Source organism: Salvia miltiorrhiza, chromosome 8 (assembly GCF_028751815.1).
Source record: "Salvia miltiorrhiza cultivar Shanhuang (shh) chromosome 8, IMPLAD_Smil_shh, whole genome shotgun sequence".
NCBI lineage: Eukaryota > Viridiplantae > Streptophyta > Magnoliopsida > Lamiales > Lamiaceae > Salvia > Salvia miltiorrhiza.
Genome location: NC_080394.1, coordinates 29,959,650 through 29,978,353, shown reverse-complemented (window position 1 = coordinate 29,978,353; position 18,704 = coordinate 29,959,650). Strand labels below are relative to the sequence as shown.

The 18,704-nt window shown below is 34.1% G+C and overlaps 1 protein-coding gene and 1 long non-coding RNA gene across 8 annotated transcripts in view; one reads left to right on the top strand and one right to left on the bottom strand.

The window, feature by feature from the left end:
- LOC130997581 (uncharacterized) overlaps positions 1 to 15,520 on the bottom strand; it is a 53,503-nt gene extending 37,983 nt beyond the window's left edge. For 2 of the 7 annotated variants that reach the window (XR_009093126.1, XM_057922945.1), the window contains exons 1-5: positions 15,044 to 15,397; positions 13,934 to 14,138; positions 12,992 to 13,310; positions 11,055 to 12,401; positions 10,389 to 10,539 (exon numbers count right to left, since the gene is read on the bottom strand). Coding sequence is in view for 6 of the 7 variants with exons in the window: in XM_057922945.1 (XP_057778928.1) it covers positions 10,427 to 10,539; positions 11,055 to 12,401; positions 12,992 to 13,310; positions 13,934 to 14,138; positions 15,044 to 15,147 (2,088 nt within the window). In the remaining variant the exon portion in view is untranslated. Of the gene's footprint in view, positions 1 to 9,465; positions 10,121 to 10,282; positions 10,540 to 11,054; positions 12,402 to 12,991; positions 13,311 to 13,933; positions 14,139 to 15,043 lie in introns of those variants that run through there. The other 5 variants (XM_057922942.1, XM_057922947.1, XM_057922943.1 and 2 more) reach the window with 5 other exon arrangements.
- Positions 7,301 to 8,927, top strand: LOC130997589 (uncharacterized). The gene is made up of 2 exons (XR_009093129.1): positions 7,301 to 8,034; positions 8,630 to 8,927. It is a non-coding gene; the product is annotated as an uncharacterized LOC130997589 (long non-coding RNA).
- Positions 15,521 to 18,704: the final 3,184 nt, after the last annotated feature.

Sequence of the window (18,704 nt, the reverse complement as noted above, 5' to 3'; positions counted from 1 at the left end):
ATAGATTGCTATAAGTTGCATGATCACAATTTTAAAAGAACATAGACTACTAGATTAGTAGGATATCTCTACAATCTAGATTCTTAAGGTGATGAAGTAGAAGAATGAAAGAGAACTTAGAGCATTTCAGCTCCCTCAAGAAAACAATGATTCTTTTGAACTACAAAGAGGAATGGAAAGATATGTACGAGGTAAAGGAAAAACACAGAATGACGATACGCGACGAATTCAAGGTAAATGTTGCATCAAAGGTTGAACCATAGTCTCTACGTTCAAATGTTCAAGTACGACGGAATATCAAATCGACTTTTGCTACAGGATAGATTTTATGAATATAGTATTTTGCCTGTGTACGTATGTCTGTGTGTATATGTCTTAAGAGAGGTTTGGGGTTTGAGATCAATAGGATAGGGAACCTTAAGATAAGTTTAATTGTCATAATGAACTTATGTTTTGTTATGTATAGTATGTTCATGGCCCTTCAAGTTCGGGACGATGTTTCTCGTGTGACTGGGAGGTGATGATGTTGGACCTGGCCAGTCCACATGATCCAAATCTCAGTAGACGTCTTTTGGGTTGAAAACCCATGTGTTTCAACTTTCGGTTGAAAAGCCAGATGGGTTCTTACTCGAGGTCATTTTGTTCGACCTAGTAGTTAATCATTTCATACCCTCTGGTCATTCTTTTGATTCTCTTGAACAATTTCTACAACACCTTGTTTTGATGTTGTGTTGAGTTTGAGCCTTGCAACTCGTGAGTTGTCATAATAGATCCCCTTATTTGATAAGACCAAGAAATGTTAGTCTACCGATGTAGTATACTACCCAAACTATGACTTCATATAATTGTGTCTCATTGTGATTGGTTGAGATTAGTTTTTGTCCTATAAATGATATCGACCACTCATTATGATAGAAATTCAGAGTCCAAGCTAAGACCGTAATATAGTGTTCGAGTACGAGGACTTAAGTTAATTGGTCTATGATAGTTTTAAGATAAATTCATAGGAAAGTGTTATTCATGTGATAGGTAACAAGAAATGGGTTGATGACTATTTTAGTCTTTGGAAAAAAGAATACCCCGTAGATGAGCCCTAGGAATGAGGTAGGAGCAAAATGAACCGCCGCAAAAGGACGAGTGAACTTATTCTCAAGTAAATCTCGTGTATATAAATTGGAATTAGGAATCCAATTGATATGAGGAGAGACCCGAATCTATTCTAAATCGGAAAGTTAAAGTACTAAGGAATAAGTCGATACCCTTAGTAATAGTTCTTTGGAAGCACTATGATCAAGAAAAGGCGATGTGGGAACTCGATTCTAGCATGAATGAGAAGTACCCAGAATTATTTTCTGTGGTACAAATTTCGTGACGAAATTTCTTTTAAAGTGGATAGTATGTCATACCCCGACTTTTAATCCCTGATTAAGGGCTTTATTATTAATAATTAGGATTCGGCATCCATTTATAATAAAAACTGGTTTGATTTATCTGATGTGATTTAATCATTATATATGTGTTTTAATGTGCTTAGTTAAAAGAAAATTTTTATAAATGTGGTGCATAAGTTTTAATTGGTGAGTTAAGTGTATTTATATGAGCCACATGAATTTTAAATTATGCATGAAGTCATGAATTTTATCTAAATTTGATAGTACATGTAACACCCCGTACTTTTCCATATGTTGTGAGATAGTGTCTTAACACTATTGAGAATACTGAGATGTCAGAGAGATTGACTGTCCTATTAAGAAAATAGGAATAATAAGTTGGAAATAGAGTCGAGAAAGAAAGAGTGAAAAACCTTGATAAAAAAAAACTTGATAAAAAAAAAAAATCGGTCGGAGAGACGTCTAGTTTGTCTGTGTTTACCGACTGCTTTGACGTGATATTATGTGAAATTACGTGACTGATTGATTATGTGAGTTTTGTTACGTATGTCATTGTGAGCAAGTTATTATGATTTTTATTTGATAACCTTAGCACTTGGAATTTTAATTAAGTTTTCAAAGCAAGTGCAATTTATTTTTACCGAGAAATCAAAGAATGTCGGTTAATGAAAATATTTCCAAGCATATATTTTGTTTTAAAATTATTTTTCCTATGAGAGGAATATTATAATTGAGTGAGTGCACTAATATTAGTGCTATAATTATTTTATGTGGTCACATGAATAATTATGTATTGGTATTTTATTAAATAGTACATTTCCATAGTTTTTGTGATTTATTTTGATCACCCTTCTCACAATATTACTTTAATTTCCCTACCATGTGACTAAATACCACAATTTGCCAAGTGTAGAGATTATTGAGAGAGTGTAGAGATTAGAGAGATAGTGTAGAGATTAGAGAGAGAGAGATCAAGGCATTAATTGCCAATATTTCCTTAAGATTACAAAATCCTCTTTAAAGATCACAAGATCATTTACAATCTTGCAAAATCCTCTCTCACTACTCACTCATCATTTTCGACCAACACCTCTCTCCCTCTTTCTTTCACTTTCCTCCATTTTCCTCCATTGAAGAGACCTTCGAAGCTTCCAAAAATTTTACAAAACACCTCAATCCACTCTAAAATCTTCCATAAACACATCCTAGCTACTTATATTCAAGAGAATCATTGAAGAAAGGCTTCCAAGCTAGAGTGAGAAAATGTGAGTTTTGGTGAGAAATTTGGGTAAGTGGTCATGTATTCCATAAATCTTGCTTGAATGATGTTGTATGAAGAAAGAAAATCACCTCTCCCTTGTTCTTAAAATTTTCAAAAAAATGGGTCTTTACCCTTCAAAAATTTTCTTTTTCTTTCCTTGATTTGGAAAAAAAAAATGAGATCTATGTGGTGTTTGTTGATGATTGATGTGTGTTGCGAAAGTATATGCTTTGAGATGTGAAAGTCGATTGAGTTTAGTTTACAAAAAAAAATTGGGAAATTGTGAGTCGATGATTTATATGATGATTGATGATTATTGAGTTAATATATATGAATATCTTGATGATTAGCCATGAGATATAGATTTTTCTATTAGGTTAGTTTACCTAAAATTGGGATGTTGAGATCCTATGAACCAATTGATGTATTGATGATGGATTTGAGTTTATGAGATGATCTAGATGATTAATGATGGATGAGATTGAAGCTTGAGGTTGAGAAATGAAAAATGAAAAGTGTTAGTTTGAGGAAGAAGATGACATACATATGTATCTATATGTGATCTTGTTTTATGATGTTGATTTGTGCTAATTGGTAACCTAGGATGTTAGATCTATGATTTGATCAATAGGTTATACATGATTAGTGATATTTTCAAAAGAGATTAGTTTAATAAAAATTAGGACTTTTTGCCTATGTGTTATTAAAGTGATTTTGGCTTAAGATATATGTATTTGAGCATGATATTAGTGTATAATTATATTTGAGTAAGTCTTTTGTTGGCTAAGAAATTTTTTGACTTAGTTTAGTTTGTATGAGTTTTTGAGTTTTCATATTTTGAGAAGTCGATGATTGATGAAATGAGGTCTAGTTGCTTTATGACCATTATGTGAAAGTTTGTCATGTTTTATTAAGAGTTTTATGATGATACATGAAGTTTCATTAGAGTTTAGTACATGATAAAAAAAGAATCTATATGTGTATAATGATTTATATGATGAATGAGATCATGTTTGAATAATTGAGTAATTTTGTGAATGAAAATGAAAAGAGAATTTTAATGATGCGTTCATTGAAACGTTTTACTAGAGATTTGAGGTTATGATGTAAGAAGAGAGTTAAGATTTGAGTATGATAAGCATTATAATGTGCTTGAATGTTTGTGAGTATTATATGTGTTTAAAATGAGCTTTGATGAGTTTCCTTGAAGGAATATTGAGTTGAGTATTTTAAGAGTTTGAGATGAGATTTTGGTGAATTTCGTAGGCCTACTGACCTACTGTGATCGACGGTTTTTCAATGTCAAAAAGCTTTGAAAATTTTATACCAAGTCTCTACATGAGTTTTGAGAACATCGGTAAAATTTCAAGTCATTTGGACTTCGTTTACTATTTTTTTTAATAAAATACAAAACCGAAACTGCACATTACTACCGAGAGTTTCAGAGAGCAGGGGAAAGAGTCATTCATTTCAGTAGCTTCCTGTGTGATCTAGCTTTCCAAAATTTTATGGTATTAACCTTATTGTGTTAGCTAGATATCCACAAAATTTGAGCTCAGTTTGACAACATTTACTATTTTTCAAAAATCCAAGTTTTCGATTGCTCAAAACTGCCGAATATGGTAAACTGTAGTAAAACAGTCATATCTCCTACAATATTTGGAGTTTTGACTCTATTTTTTTTATGAAAATAGACTCGAAGACCTTTCTTTTGGTATGAGTCTCGAGTCCAGGAGGTGTCGAAGTAAGAACAGGATAGATTTTGAAGTTGAGTCAGTGTAAAAACAGAGCATGTTTTGATAATGTTTGATTGTGTTTTTTTTTTATATGCCTTATGTGATTGTGTTGTCTATGTGTTGAATGAGATTGAACGAGCCTTATATGAGAGATAAATCGAGACTTAGTACCATGATTTTCTTGAAACTTATCCTTGAACTTAAGGATTTGAGATGAGTGGAGAGTTTATATAGAGATGAGTAAAGAGATAGAATATGAGATAGAGCATGAGTTAAGGCTTTATGAGTATGGATTTTAAAAGGATTAAAATGTTTTAAATCAATTTTTTTTATGGAGTTTAAAATGCTTATTTAAGTCATTTATAAATGAATAATGAGAAATGCGTAAAGGAGTTCGTAAATGAATCGCGGCATGAGATTTTCAATTTCCCTAGTAAACTAAGGAGATATTATGAAGGAACAAGCAATGAACGAGACTCTCACCACCGAGTCACTACAACAAATTGGAGAAGGAAAAAGTTCACGCACAAACAAGATATGTACACCACCTCAAGATGGAGGTAAAGAAAAAGGAAATGGAAGGAAAACACTAGAACTAAACTTAAGGTATAACCCAACCCCAAGGCTAGTAGGCTCAAGTTAAGAGAGTGAATATTTTGGCTAAAGTGCCAGAAGCTACAGCAAGAATAAAGTTGGAACGCCACTACAATAGAAACTTAGAAACCCCATTATATAATCATTTGAAAATGAGAAAATGAGTTTACATGGCAAAAGGAGTGCCATTAATCTTTAAGTGAAAGTTACCAAGATGATGAGAAAAGTTTGATATTAGAATTCCCTAGTCAAATCTGAGAAGGTGACTTAGGACGAAGGAAACAATTAAAGTAGTTCACCACTTTACTAAGATGAAGTGGGTGAAAGAAAGCTGTTAGGTCCTGAACTGGTCCAACAGATGGTTGAGAAGGTCGACCACATTAAGCAAAGAATTAAAGAAGTTCAAGATAGACAAAAGTCTTACGCCGATAAACGCCGATCGGAGTTAGAATTTAATGTTGGGGGATCGAGTTTTCCTCAAAGTCTCTCCCTCAAAGGGAGTTATACGTTTCGGGAAATAGGGGCAAGTTACGACCCCGTTATATAGGACCTTTTGAGATCCTAGATAAGTTAGGCCTTTTGTAGCCTATAAGTTGGCTCTGCCACCAAGCATTGTGGATGTATACAATACGTATAACACCTCGCAATTAAGAAAGCATGTGATTAAGCAAGATAAAGTAGTCTAAGCCAGGACCTAAGTTGTGATGAGAAATCAGTCCAGATACTTGATCGCAAGATTCAAGTTTTACGAGGCAATAATATTGTTCTCGTCATGTAGTGGAACCATCACAGGATGGAAAAGGCCACAAAAAAAAAAAAAAAAAAAAAAAAAAAAAAAAAGATGAATGACTAGAATGACTAGTATCACAAGCTAGAATACCAGATATACAATTCCGAGGACGGAATTTTTTTAAGGAGGGAGGAATGTAATACCCCGTTTACCCGAGCTAAATTTAAAATAATTTTTGAACTTAGATAGTAAGATGATTCACGCCGGATAAAAAAAAAAAAGAATTTATTTTTAATTCCAACAAAAGTAATTTACAAAATTATTTGTAAATTTAGTTATTTAAATTCTTATGCATTTCATATTTATTTAAATCAAGTATTGAGCATTGAGTATTTATCAAGATATTTATTTAGCGAACCCTGAGAAAATTCTACAGTTCCAATGATCCAACCGTGAGAGTTTTTAATTGTCAAATCATCCCTTCAATTTATTCACACTCAACGTTTTATCTGCCATACTTTTTTTTTTTTCTCTTACTCTTCCTAAATCGAATACATAAAGTAACTTTTCCAATAAGCTGTTGGCCATGCCTTCTCCACTTTCAGATACATTTTACTACATTAAAAAAATTAGCTAAAGTCTCATCCACCACTTATTCCCACCCTGTACCTACTCTCTTTCCAAGTCATGTTTCCACTGTACCTACTCTCTTTCCAAGTCATGTTTCCACTCTTCTCCTACGCCAATAACTCATAATCACCAACCTCAACATATACTCCTTCAAAGAGCTCAAATTCAGCCAAGAACAACAGGAAGCACTATGACAACAGCCACACGCCTCAACATATAGTTCCAAAGGTTCATCTAGGTACTCCCTTGCCTATTCTACTCAACCAGTTTCGTTTTAGCAATTCACCAAATTTTCATGAGCATTAAACTGCATAAGATTTCATTTTTTATAAGCATGATAAAAAAAAAAAATGTGAACTTTACTTGATGATGCATACAGTATAAATTCATGTACTGCTTTTACAATGGAACAATAAAAAGAGAAATAGAGAAATGTTATGTATGCTGTATGAATCGAATTGAGTCTTGAGCTTTGTCGGGTGTGGGCTGTGTGGTTGTAAGTGTCGAGTTTGGGGGGGATGAGTCTCCTGTCCTTGTGTGTCCGAGTCAGGGGAGGGAGTGAGACAGCCGGCGGCTGCTCACGGCCGGCAACGGCGCGGCGGCAGGCGGCGCTCAGTCCCTGTTCTGCCAGAAAACAAGAGAGGAGAGGAGAGAGTTTAGGATTTCAGTTTTCAAATAAAAAAAAAAGAGAGAGAAAGGGGAGGACAGAAGAAGATGGGGGAGAGGGATGGCGGCGGCGGCGGCCGGCGCTGCTGCCGTCCGCCGGAGAAGAGAAGAAGGTGAGGGAGGGGGAAGGCTGCAGCAGCAGCTGCGTGTGTGCGTGTGTTTGTGTTGTGAGTGTGACCGAGAGAGAGAGAGTAGGGAAGAAAAGGGGGTGGGATGTTGGGCTTTAGGTTTGGGCTTGAGGGTGGATTTGAATTATGGGCCGAGTCAGTGGGCTTACGATTTTGGGCCGATTTTCTTTGTTTAATTTTCAGTTGGGCCTTTATTTTATTAAAACAGATGGGCCTTATTTAAATACCACTTGGGCCGATTTTTTTTAAGGAAAATGTTGGGCCTTAATTCAATTATTTAATAGATGGCCCTATTATTGTTTAATTAACTTGGGCTGCCCATTTTATAGTGGGCTGCGAAAATTTTTAAGAAAAAGGGGGAGGTCCTTGATTTAATTATTTTAAATGGGCTGCCCATTATTTATTAATTGGACTTATAGTAAGGTTTGAATAATTTTTATTTAAAGAATAATTTGCATAATAATATTATTATTATTATTATGTGCATATACGATTAAGCATGAGATGATTTGTATAATAATATTATATCATTATTATGTGCATATTTTAAGTAATTACTTACCATATGCTAAGTATGCATTTGCATCATGCAATAAAAGTATTTATGATTTAATTGGTTTTATTTATAAATCCAATTATTTAAGAAAATTTAGTAAGAATATTGTTGGTGTTCTTAACTCAAGAGAAATATTTTCAAGTATTTAATTATTTATTCATTAAATTTTGAAAACCCGGCTAAGTGAATCATAGAATTTTACGCACTACACCATGACTTAAGATTAGATTCAAGGAGACCTATTGAGAATAGATTTCTTGTAGGCTTTGAGCATCAAGGGGATTAGCACTGCTTTCCCAAGACAGGTTATGTGATTATGATCTTCAGGCTTTGCCTATCCAAGTGGGCATTACTTTTACTATACGTATATAGAGATCCCCTGCGTGTCGTAGGCCTCTTATACGAATATATGCATGAGATGATTTTAACTGTTAATTTCAGTTTATTATTATGCCCAAATGATAAATGACTCTTATGAAATGAAAATGAAATGTTCATGAAATGAAATGAAATGTTTATGAAATGATTGACTGCCAAAATGTTTATGTTTTTATATGTATCCTATCTGTGTTGGTTCGCCAACTTTAAAGGAAATCCAATTGGGATCCTATGCTAGACAAAGGTCGCTAGCTAGGGTTAACGTGTACACTTATGGAGACCGCGAGTCGCTTGCGACCGGTCTTGGCGTCCGTGGTAAGGAGGCCTCCTTCCCGGCGCGTGACAGAAAGGAACAGATATGGATCATATGAAGGAAAATGATCGGCCGATCGACTTTATGAAAATGAAAGAAATATTTTAGTAAGCGCAGGTCATTTAAGAAAACCCCTGTGTGTTACTGTTATGGCAGTTCAATTTATATATGTATGCATGTTGTATTTTCGGCTATGCCCACTGAGTATCTTTATACTCAGCCCTGCATGTATTTCTAAATGTGCAGGTTGAGCAGTTGATGGAATGGAATGATGTTGAGCGGGTGTTCCTTTAACATTTCAAGAAATGTAACCTTGAGTATACATCTTCATATGTATATCTCACACGTTTTCCGCTGCAAAGCACTTTGATTAGGATAGCTCTATGTTATGAAGTTGTTACACGTGTTATTGGGTAAACCACCTTAATCAGTTCTCTTTTATGTGTATGTTTTATAAGTATCCAAATGATCATATATGATCCTAGCTTTTTATCTATGAGTGACATTTCCATATACTTTAATGTTAAGTAATTGTCCATTTCCATTTCTTATTGTTCACCCCAAGTCATAACCCCTGTTAACCCGTCATTGGGATAGTGGGCTGTGACAGGGGTAGTTGTCCAAAAATAAAAAGAAAGAAAGAGGAACTTATTTGGGGGACATCCCAAAATGGAAAAAGAGGAACTTATTTCAGGGACGGAGGGAGTACAATTTATAGGGGTAATGTTAGTACAAAAATATAAATAAATGTACATTATTAATTTAAAAATTGAACAAAAGTACAGTTTATAGACAAATGTAGAAGAGAAGGTAAGCTGTGATGATTCAAAAAGTAAATTATGACTCTTTTCATGAAAAAATGGAGGTAAGCAGGACTCTTTTTTGTAGACGAATGGGGTACTTATTATTTTAATAAAAAAAAATACTCCATCTGTCCCACTATTGATATTGATGGCCTATTTCTTTTGGGCACGGGTATTTGAGAGAATAAAATTATAGTGTAAAAATGTGTAAATGCATATAAGGTTATATTGTTTGTAGTGTAAAATTATTATCCAAAATAAAAACATGCCATTATATTTGAGACAACTCAATAAAGAAAACAAGCCATTAGTAACGGGATGGAGCTGAGTATCATATTTTTTCAATCACACTTAACCATGTATTAGATACAAAAACAAGTGTTATTTCAACACCAATTTATATAATAACACCTCCATCCATGAAATATTTTTCTCGATGAAGTGAACACGAATTAAAGTTATTTGTATATTTAGTGAGTGAAGAAAAAGTCTCACAAATTAAAAAAAGTGATAATTATTATTGGGTTTTTATGGTGCTCCATAAATGACAATATGCGAAATATATGAAATTTTCATGGAGATAATTAATGAAATTATTATATTCAAAAAAAAAGAAAAGAAAGATGTTTTGTGAACGAACAAAAATAAAAACTTAAGAAGATATTTTGTGGACGGAGGGATGAGAGTAACTAATAAGAAATTTCATGAAAGGTAATGTTAGACGAACATTTAACCTAAATGAACATATTTTTTCAGTTTGTAATGAAGTTTGACAAGCAAGCAATCAGAGATTTTTCGGTTAATTAATTGGGTCGAACCACACGGACTTTTTATATTTCAGGCTAAAAACTTCCAACGCTAACCCGCCTTTTTTCTTTGTCTACTCGAGTTGGCATGTCGGTTTCAGGCTAAATTTTCATCCCCTACCTATAGGCTTTGCATAACAAATACAAAAAACATATCAGTCGATGGCTAAACAATTTACCCTAAAATTAAACTAGTCTAACTTGAATATGATTTTAATTTAATTGTCGAAGAGTTTGTATGTGAGAAAAGCGCGTTAATCAATCTGAACTCAATCACACCTCAATCACAGTGACGTCCATGGGTCAGGTTTTATTTAGTAAGCTAATAAACCAGTCAACAGAAGTAACAACTGCACAAGCAAAAGGGCCGAATGCAATATTGTGCATAAGTCATACGTGGATATAAGATGTTAAGCGCCTACAGTTGTATTCGATTAAGCTTTGTGTTGGGAGCGAGTTCGGGGAAGAAATCTGAGCCGGGGAGAAAACCGTGTCTCCGGCTTCCCCAAACTTGCAGACTTGTGCCTTGTGCTGTGATGACTTCCTGCTGCAACAAATAATACTTGTTAGGAATGGAGATCAAGAAAATGCAAAGCTTCAGCATCCAGCATGTAGTTCAAGAATTTGATCTTTTAGAGATACTCAACATGAAACTGGCTGGAATATATTGATATATACTTTGACTAGATAAACCAAAGAACATGCCAAAATTGCAAAGAATCAATACAAATTCCAGCAGAAATGAGAGATTAGCATTTTTGAAAAAAAATCAGAGGAACCGTGGCTGGTATACTGCTGCTTAGGGGAGATTTGAAACTTCTTTCAGCATGATTTAGATGAAGCCTAATGATTACTGGGATGCCAGACAACCATTAGCTCTACTTCCTCCTTTGTAAATACCCTATTGCTATTGATATCATACATGAAAGCTGTCATTTCATAAATTTGTTCATACCATTTGCAGCTAGAATATCCTTTAATCAGATATATGAGTATGGAGATTTTAACACATACGAACTGTAAATATGATAGAACTATAAGCTAAAAGCCAAGTGTGAGTACCTGAACCTTTTGGAGCGGTATTAGCACGAGTAAATCTTTTCCCACTCTCTGCTTCCTCAGAAGACTGTTCATTGTTATTAGTGGCATGGAGTGAAGTGAGTGATCTGTCAATACACAACCTTTCAATGAGAACATCCGATTCAGTCGAATTTCTTTTCCTTTGTTTTAGTTTGAGTTGCACAGTACTGTTCTCAGTGACCTTGCTAGCAGCTGATTGTTTAGGCCTTTTTGGATTATTGTGTTTCTCTGCATCTTGAATCAAATAATCCTTCTGAGTATTAACATCAAGGATTCCATCTTTTCCATGGACATCTTTCGCATGCTTGACAGAATGAATACTGGTCTCACTATCGAGCGATGAAGCTACTGCTTTCTGGTTGTTTGATAAATAAAACTTTGGAGCTACAGTATCTTGGGTGCTAGTGCTTGGTTTAGTACATCCAGTAAGCATATTATCTTTAACTGCTGTGATATATTCGTTCACTTCAGTTTTCTCTAATCTTTTGTCTCTCGACCGAGTAACCCTTCGTGTGCTGATCTGACCATTAATTGGTGAAGCTACTGCTTTCAGGTTATCTGATAAACAATTTTCTGGAGCTATAGCACTGTGGGGAAAAGTTTCCAATTTCATACATTCATTGTGCACATGATCTCTGCCTGCTCCATGATAGTCATTGGCTTCAATTTTCTCTGCTCCTTTGACTCTTGACCGAGTAACCCTATGTGTGCCTGTCAACCTTGATTGTGTCTCATTGTTGTTGGTCATCTGTGAAGTCTCATGCATTCCATTATCTCTCTGAATTCGGGATCGAGTCAACCTCATGTCTGCAGACAGCGTCTTCTTTTCTCCCATCTTGTTTTTCTTTTTCATCTCATTTATTTGTGCTCCACAAGACAGATTAGAAAGTTCAACGGTGTGGGTAGGACTTGATGTTGGGAACAGTTTCTTCGTAATGCTCCTGACATTTGCAGCTGATGTTTTCAGCGAAAAATCCTCTGCATTTGATGAACAATCAACTGAGGAGAAGCTACAGACTGTAGGCCTTTGCATTAAGTTGGCAGTGCTATGCTGACCAGTCATATCTCCTTTCAACTGTGAACTTTGAGGAGATTCTGATCTTAATGAAGCAAGAGCTGCACGAGCTGCAAGAGGATTGAGAAGGAATCTGTTTCCTCTGAGCTCCTCTTGGATTGATGGAGTGGGGGTTGGAGGTGTACCCAATGTCACAGGCTGTTTATTCTCACTCCCGTTGAAACCATCCAATTTATCTAGAAAAGAAACAGCTCCAAGTGGGTCTCTGAATGAAGCTTTAATGTCCCAGCCATGACTTTTTCCTTTCAGATCAACTGCATAAATAAACATCATTACAAGTGATCCTGAAAATGGATGTCATGGAATTGGTTGGCACAAGAATATATATTCTATAGAGAAACTTGCGCTGAAACCAGTAAGCAACCAAGGAGGAACTAATCTCTTGGGTTTTAACAACGCCAGCTTATCATACAACTTATTAAAACTGAAACAGCTGTGCCAAAGAGGAATCATCAGTACAAGTTACAATATTTTCTTTCCTTTGGTCAAATTAATTGATAAACCTACACTGGTTTTCACTAGTGAGCGAGTCAAAAAACAACATGATTAGTATTGTTCTTGGACTGGTAGAAGAGCATAATTATTCCTTTAATTTAAATGAGGCTAATAAAGGTCCAGTTTATTTGTTGTCTTCCTAAGGCCTCAGCTTTAGTTTAACTTCTTGGTTTTAATAATACCTCATATTTAAATGAATTTATAACATAATTTTTTGGCAGCTGTGTAGTAATTTGATGTTTAGCAATGCTCTCATGGCTGGCTACTTAAGGTAATACTCACAATCTACAATCTACAGAAAATATGAATTACATAGGTGGTTAACAAAAAAATGGATTCATATTATCACCTTTGGGCCCAGACACAAAGTCCTTCAAAATTTTATCCCTAGGAACTTCTGTTGAAGTACTTATCTCCTTTATCTGCTGCTCCAGTAGCACATTAATATCCATTTCCCAGTTCTTCCTGTCTGCATCAAAAGCATTTGATGGTTCCTGCATGCTGAAGAAGGCAGAGATGGTTGGATGGAGATCGATGCTTGTTGTCGCTAGTTTCATAATTGCACTTGCTGGGACAGTCAATGCTTCTTCCGGAAGGGTATGGTGAAGCCATTTGATAGTGAAAGAACATCTGCAGTGGGTCCTCTTTGAGTGCCTCACATGAATTGCCTGTTAGTGTAGCTTCTTGAATGTAAGTTGAGTAGCTGGAAAAGGACTCTAGTAAATTCACAATAGTCAATGACTAAGTTTACACTATGTTGACTATATCTGCACATGTAAAAAAAATATTGCTGACCTCAGTTCTCTATAAGAAAGTAAAATCAAGAAATTTGGTATTTTCATAGGACTAAAACAAAGTAATCCAAATGCCGGCAGGTGGAGAACATCTGGATCACTGACCATGTTAACAACACAACCCAAGAAGTAGAAATTGAGACTAATTAACACATGTAAGAATTTCAAGTAAGACCATTTGGCCTTTCCTCCACCCATTCATTCACCTTAAAGTGTGACAATAGTGCGTAACATTGTTGAGTAGAAGAGTAGAGTATTTCATTTTGTTGAAACGGTTTTGTCATATCTTTCATATATGACAAGTCAACAAGCAAGTAGTTGAAGGCAACATCCATGCATTCATTGTACAACATTACTTAGTAGCAATCTTGGTGCTCGCAAAACTTAACTACCTTGTGTATCTGTACCCCAATCACCGTCATTCATTGACTAGAGTCTTTCCTCCTATGGAGAGCACGTACCAAACAAATTCTTAGAATGGAAATAAATATATATACCTTTTCCACCCGGGCATCATAGAAGACACCCTTAACATGTAAACTTTCAGTGGCAAGCACATGATCGCCTTGTTTGATGGACGAGCAGTCATCACCTTCTAATGGAGTGGAACGAACGCGAATGCGTGCAAATATTTCTTGTTTATTGATAATCATCTCTTCCAAGTTGTTTCCATACAGCACTCTAATCCCTTGTCCTCTAGAGCTGCATGGACAGGAAACATTCTATCATTCTATACACCACAAATTCAATATAACAATGATGGACCTATCTGTCTAGCAGGAACAATTACGTTTCAAAAGCAAAGTTAGTCACTCCTCAGAGCTCTTTCGAACTCATTAATTTACCTCTCATACTACGCTTGAGCAAATATTTGACAATGCATTCAAAAATATACTTACCTGTTGCTTCACTTAAAGGCTAAACACAACATAACTTCTGAGAAATGCTAATCTACTCTGTTCCACTATATTAAAGGCCCATACAAGATGTGTGCATAAAATGCCAAGCCAAAAGCACAAACTTACTTGCGAGCTCAATCAGAACTGTGATTTACCTATAGATAAACAGAAGACGGTAGGTTTATACATGCACTGATACAACAGTAGCAATTCACACACAACTCCAAATGAAAATGTGATTTATTCATTTTATTTGCTTTGTTTCCAAAATGCAAACGATGTCAAATCCACAGGAGCACAACTCAATTCCAATTCCAAAACACCACTGATCAAGAACATCATCATCAAACACTAAAACCACTGACACTACATTAGCAAATTCGACACACAGGTAATTCACAATTTCACAGATTAAAATGTCAATTATTCGTTTTACTTGCTTCGCTTCACAAATGTAAACAATGTTAAGTCTACAGGGGCGCAACTCAACTCCAGAACACCATTGATCACGAACATAATCATCAAACATCAAAATAATATAGGTTTTAAAATCGCCAAAAACACAGTCACTAAACTTTGAATCAGTATTTGGGTAAGATCTCACACTGCCATATCTCTTCAACTGACGAAAAGGAGTGAAGAATTTCTCTATTAATCTACAAACGTATTTAGATATAACTTTTTAAAAAAAAAGGAGAGGCAACTCACCAGAGAGAGACCTGGCAAGGGTGCCAAGAGAGGCCGTCCTTGCCCATAGCCTCCAGTTCAACGATATCGCTTGCAGCACTGACTCTGGCTTCGCCGTCGGCCATTGATTGGATGCCGCGACCACTTCTGATAAGTTTTTGCGAGAAATTTTGGAGTAGAGAGAGATGGTAAAAGTGCACTGGAAATTTGGAGCAGCTATAGATGGAAGAAGGACAAAAACATTGCCCAGAAATTAGTGCTTATCTGTGTACTGGGCTGCACATAAAATAAGGAACTTCCATTTTTACGCCCCTCAACTTTCAGGTTTTCTTAGGGGGGCACACTTGTGTGAGCGCTGCGCTCACCCTCAACTCCAGTACAGTAATAGTCAGATTACATATACTAAACCAATGGTTTTTAAAACAATTGAATTGATAGCTTATTTGGTTAAGTGTTTTCACATTGTGAGAGGTGGTGGGTTCGAAGCTCAGCTCTCCTCCTATTTGGCATTTGTTTTCTTTTTGTAATATATATATATTTTTTAATTTATCGTTTTTTCCAATTTTCTTTATTTTCTTTTGCCTATCAATTGTCACCTACCAGTTAGCTATGACATGCAGACCGTATCTACCTTGGTGGAGGCAATAAAATCCAAATCCAATAATACCCGTTTTTACAAAATCGATTTATTCTTACTTCTTCTCTTTCTTCTTCTTCTTCTTCTTTTTTTTGTGACAATTCTTCTTACCTTTGTTGTTTGGCCATCAACGGTTAAATGTCCTTGATTTTAGAAAGGTTAAATTGAATGACATAAGGCTTAATAGCATAGGGATAGGGATGTATTGTTACCTTGTGTGACTTTTATGAAACGAAATGGAACTAAGGAATCACAAAAATTGTTTTAATATATAGTATCATTTATTAATGTAAATTGTGTCTTTTACTAAGACAAATAGTGTCATTTAGATATTTTTAAAGTATTTTTTACTAATAAAAATAGTGTCAATGTTATAGTGTCAAATTATATCCGAATAATGTCATTTAAAATGTTATCGTGATAATTTCAATGATATAATGTAATTTAAAATGTTATTGTATCAATTTCAATATTATAGGATCATTTTTATATCCGAATAGTGTCATTTAAAATGTTACTAGTACATTCGCCCGTGCGATGCAGGGCGAACATAGTTTTACATCAAAATTAAACGATGTAGTGTGTGTATCGATTAAGCGATTAGGGGTTAATGTCTAAAACCGAAGGTCTTGGGTTCGAGCCCCCTGTGGCGCGGCCTTTAAATTTCTTTATTTTACATTTACATTTACATTTATATAAGTAAATGTAAATTATTTTTTCTTAAAAAATAAAATAATCTACATCAATTACTCGGTAAAGATCCTTAATTTTATTTTATAATTTGTAAAAGTATCGTTTTTAATTTTCCATCTATTTGATGGAAAACTTTATTTTCTTCCCTAAAATTGTAGAATAAACACATCATTCAAATTAAAAGAAACGAAGAAATAATAAAAAATGAGTTTGCACATCACAATATATATTTTTAAAACATGAGCTAATCATGCATAAAATTATTTTTTTCTAAGTTAGCTCATTACCTATGTCATCTTATTAGAAAAGCTTCAATTGATAAGTTGAAAAATAAATTATATTATTAGAATACTAATAAAAGAGTTGAATAATTATTTGATACCAAATCAAGGATCTTGCATTTATCTTTAATTTAAGATATATATAGAATATTTTTTATAAATAAAATTTGACTTTTTTAAAAAAATCATCAAAATATGAAAAAGAGAATATGAGAGAGAGAGTATAGAAAATTGAAGAATGCCTATGATGAAAGTGAGGGGAGAGTAGAGAGGCGAGAGGAGAGAGAAAATATATGGGATTTGTTGAGTTTTGTAAATACCCTTTAATTGATTCTTTAATTACAATTTTGCCACAAACTGTGTTTTCATATAATAAATAGATAGTGTGAATTATACGCAGTGTCATTTAAAATGTTATAGTGTTAATTTCAATCCTATATTATCATTTGTATATCCTAATAGTGTTAATTATACGAAGTCTCATTTCAAACTTATAGTGTCAGTTAACATGTTATCGTGTCAATTTCAATCTTATAGTGTCATTTAAAATGTTATCGTCAATTAGTTATAGTGTCACTTTCATTTCTGAATAGTTTCATTTAAAATGTCATAGTGTTAATTATACATAGTGTTATTTAAAATGTTATAGTGTCAATTTTAATCTTATAGTGTTATTTGTATATCCATTAGTGTCAATTTCAAACTTATAATGTCAGTTAAAACGTTATCGTGTCAATTTCAATCTTATAGTATCGTTTAAAATGTTATTGTGTCATTTAATGTTATAGTGTCATTTTTATATCCGAATATTGTCATTTAAAATGTTATCGTGTCAATTTCAATGTTATAGTGTCATTGAAAATATTATAGTTTCATTTACAATGTTATAGTGTCATTTGTATATTCTAATAGTGTCATTGATAATGTTATAGTGTCAATTACAATTTCAATCTTATAGTATCATTTGTATATCCTAATAGTGTCAATTATACGAAGCCTCATTTCAAACTTAGAGTGTCAGTTAACATGTTATCGTGTCAATTTCGATCTTATAGTGTCACTTAAAATATTATCGTGTCAATTTCAATCTTATAGTGTCATTTTCATTTATGAAAGGTGTCATTTAAAATGTTACAATGTTATTAAAATGTTATAGTGTCAATCTAAATCTTTTAGTGTCATTTAAAATGTTACAATGTTATTAAAATGTTATAGTGTCAATTTAAATCTTTTAGTGTCATTTGTATGTCCGAATAATGTCAATTTCAAACTTATAGTGTCAATTAAAATGTTATTGTGTCAATTTCAATCTTATAGTGTCATTTAAAATGTTATCGTGTTAATTTCAATGTTATAATGTCATTTTTACATACGAAAGTGTCATTTTTACATACGAAAGTGTCATTTAAAATGTTATCATGTCAATTTCAATGTTATAGTGTCATTTTAAATGTTATAGTGTCATTTGTAATGTTATAGTATCATTTGTATATCAGTATAGTATCAATAATACACAGTGTCATTTAAAATATATGGTGTTAATTTCAATGTTTGTCAATTGTACGTAGTGTCAATTGTATAGTAGTATAGTGTCATTTTAAATGTTATAACATTTTTTATTCATTTTTTTCTATAATATGCGCATCCCTTTGTTGGTTATTAGTCCAGATGAACGCTTAGAATTCCCGCCGACCTTCTCAAAGTGGTATAGAGTTTCATTAAAATCGCCGCCACAAATCTATTTATTAGCAACATCTGTGAGCAGACTGAGCATGTGCTCACACGTGAGGTGGTGATCTTCTATGCGGCTCCACCGATAGATTCCACAGATATCCCAAGCATTATTACTCACTGAGGCTAGAATATGGTGGCTAGAGTGATTTTTGATAGTAACATTAGCCTCTGATAGAGTAAAGAAGAGAGATTAAAGTGTACTAGAACCGAACTAAATAGTTGATTCACAATTGAAAGACAAAAGACTACCAGGAGAAGAGTTCTCCTGTCCAAGCGCTAACGCCGTTTCGATCTTTCACAATAGTTCCTAACTGCCCTAGGATTCTGACGGCTATTA